Here is a 2,288-nt window from a genome sequence, read left to right as displayed (position 1 = left end):
TAACACTCCTTCCCACACTGCACTCCCATTAACTCCACACTGTGAAGTGTACCAGCTGTGAGGTTAGATCCTAGTGTGGCATTAAACATATCAGGCCCAGACTGTGTTGATTCCTCATTGAGGTCAAAACCTGCCAGGAACAGCTCTTTATCCACCACCTGCAGGAAAATAGAAACCACCATCAAAAAAAATTTATTATTTAATGTATTTTGTAGCTTAAGAAGCAAATTGTGGCATTGCTTGCCAGTTGTGATCCATTACCTGTCCGACCATGAGGCTCATGAGGCTGAAGATCCCCACAGAGACATGTCTGGATGTCCCCATGAGGAAGTAGATGATGTTGGCATAAAATGAGGTGTATAAACCATAGATGGGCTTCACTCCTGCCAGTAGGCAGTATGCAATGGCCTGTGGTACCAAGATGATACCAACAATCACACCTGACATTGTATCGCCCCAGATGTACTCTCTGAGCTTATATTTAGGCAGCCAGCTCACCACAGGGAAGAACCCGGTCAGGGTGGATCGGACTCTGGGCACGGAGCAGGTCACACCCTGCTTCAGCTTGGATTTGAGGACTGAAACTGTGGGCTGGCGCTGGCGAACGCGCCGTTCCAGGAGAGGTAGCGGGGCAGGTGTTGTCTCCTTGGTGACCTCCTCCATGGTGTAGGGAGGGAGAGGAGGCAGCACGGTGAGAGGAAGAGAGAGGGGAAGTGGATAATGCGGTCAGCTGTGTGCCTGGGAGATCATCATCAAGGAAAAATGGGGGAGGGAGAGAGGACAGGGAGATAAACAGGACAGACAGGGAAACAGTGAATATCAGTGGAGATGACGTCATTTATCCTCTTCTCAGAGAGGTGCCAAAAAAGGTGTCAGTACCCTAACTGAGCACAACATAACCCTAATTCTTTTGGCGTTTAATTTTTTTTTTTTTAACAAGGACATTATCAATGCTGTTTTCTTTACATTAAGATACCTGTGTTATTATAAAACTGTGCCAAAGCGATGGAAGAACTAAGAAAATGTCTAAATGTGGACAGCAAGAAAGCCCATGATCGCTGTCCCCAGGGAATCAATTTTTGTGCTGCTTCTGAAAAATAGAAATCTCAGTCAACCACCACTGTTGAATGGATTGCCATTTAATTTAGTAAAGTAATTCATGGTCCCCAGAGGATAAATCTTACTGACTTTGGTGATCCCCTGACTTTTCATCTAGTGCCACCTGGAGGTTGATATTTTAGATTTTAACTATTGAATGGATTGCCATGACATGTGACACATGTATCCGCAGTGCCCAGATGATGAATCCTAATGACCTTGGTGATCCCCTGATGTTTCCTGTAGGGAACAGGTCAAAGTTTTCATTATCCAGTGAAATAGCTCAACATCTACTGGATTATCACAAAATTCTGCTCAAACATGCATACTTCCCAGACAATAATTCCTAATGTCATCTCCTGACTTTTCCTTTAAAGCCCCATTATGTAACTTTTCTACCTTAAAATAACAGGCTCAAAATAATTTTGATGTTACACTGACTTATAATAGTAATAATATAATGGTGCCTCTGTTATTTCCACACATGCTCCTGTTCTTGCACTATGTAACTTTTGGCTCTGAGACAGAACAAGTGCATAACGCTTTATGGCAGTAGTCATACAGCATGATTTCACTGATTTTGGAGAAACTGGATTGTACTTTATGAAGATAATCTTTTCTGGTTTTCCTTCTGATGTCCTCTGGCTGCTCTGCCTAATCTCTCATTGATTTATAGTTTCCTGATGGACAGTAAAGTAGTAGGTAATATTAGCTGGTTTTCTTTGCTTTGTGTTGTTGCACTTGCTTGATGTTTGGTTCTGTCAGAAAAGATATCGAGTAAGTAATGTAATCATAACAAATACATGTGTACAACTGTCCATATTTACAACACTACAACACGTCATACAAACTCAACAATCACTGATCACTGATAAAATCCCAGCTCTGTTTCTGTAAGAGTTAAATTAGCCAAGTCATACAGTTGTTGCATTGCAAATATGGTCTAAATTCTGTTTCAGTGGGCTTCCAGAGAAAATTATACGCTACTATGAAGCTGGTCTACTGGCTTGTAATAAGTGACATAACCTATTTAATTAAACACACATCATGCAATTACAGCAAGAGATCAACACTTTTATGACACTTATGAATGAATCTTGTGATTGGTGGGTTGCAAGGCCTTTTTCATAAGGTTAGTTTTCAGTAGCAGCTGCCTCAGCTTAGATAACCATGTCACAGAAACCATAAAA

At 41.6% G+C, this 2,288-nt stretch overlaps 1 protein-coding gene across 1 annotated transcript in view; it reads right to left on the bottom strand.

Annotated features, from left to right (window-relative positions):
* The window catches only part of LOC118332734 (sulfate anion transporter 1-like), a gene marked incomplete at its 3' end in the record, with an annotated part of 4,178 nt that continues 1,890 nt past the window's right edge, over positions 1–2,288 (bottom strand). The window contains 2 exon segments of the mRNA XM_035668144.1: positions 1–158; positions 262–738. Coding sequence (XP_035524037.1) covers positions 1–158; positions 262–663 — 560 coding nt within the window.

The sequence above is a fragment of the Morone saxatilis genome, unplaced genomic scaffold (assembly GCF_004916995.1).
Source record: "Morone saxatilis isolate NCDOM2014 unplaced genomic scaffold, NCSU_SB_2.0 Contig21, whole genome shotgun sequence".
Classification (NCBI taxonomy): Eukaryota; Metazoa; Chordata; class Actinopteri; family Moronidae; genus Morone; species Morone saxatilis.
Note: the sequence above shows the minus strand (reverse complement) of the source record. Positions and strands in the feature narration are given on the sequence as shown.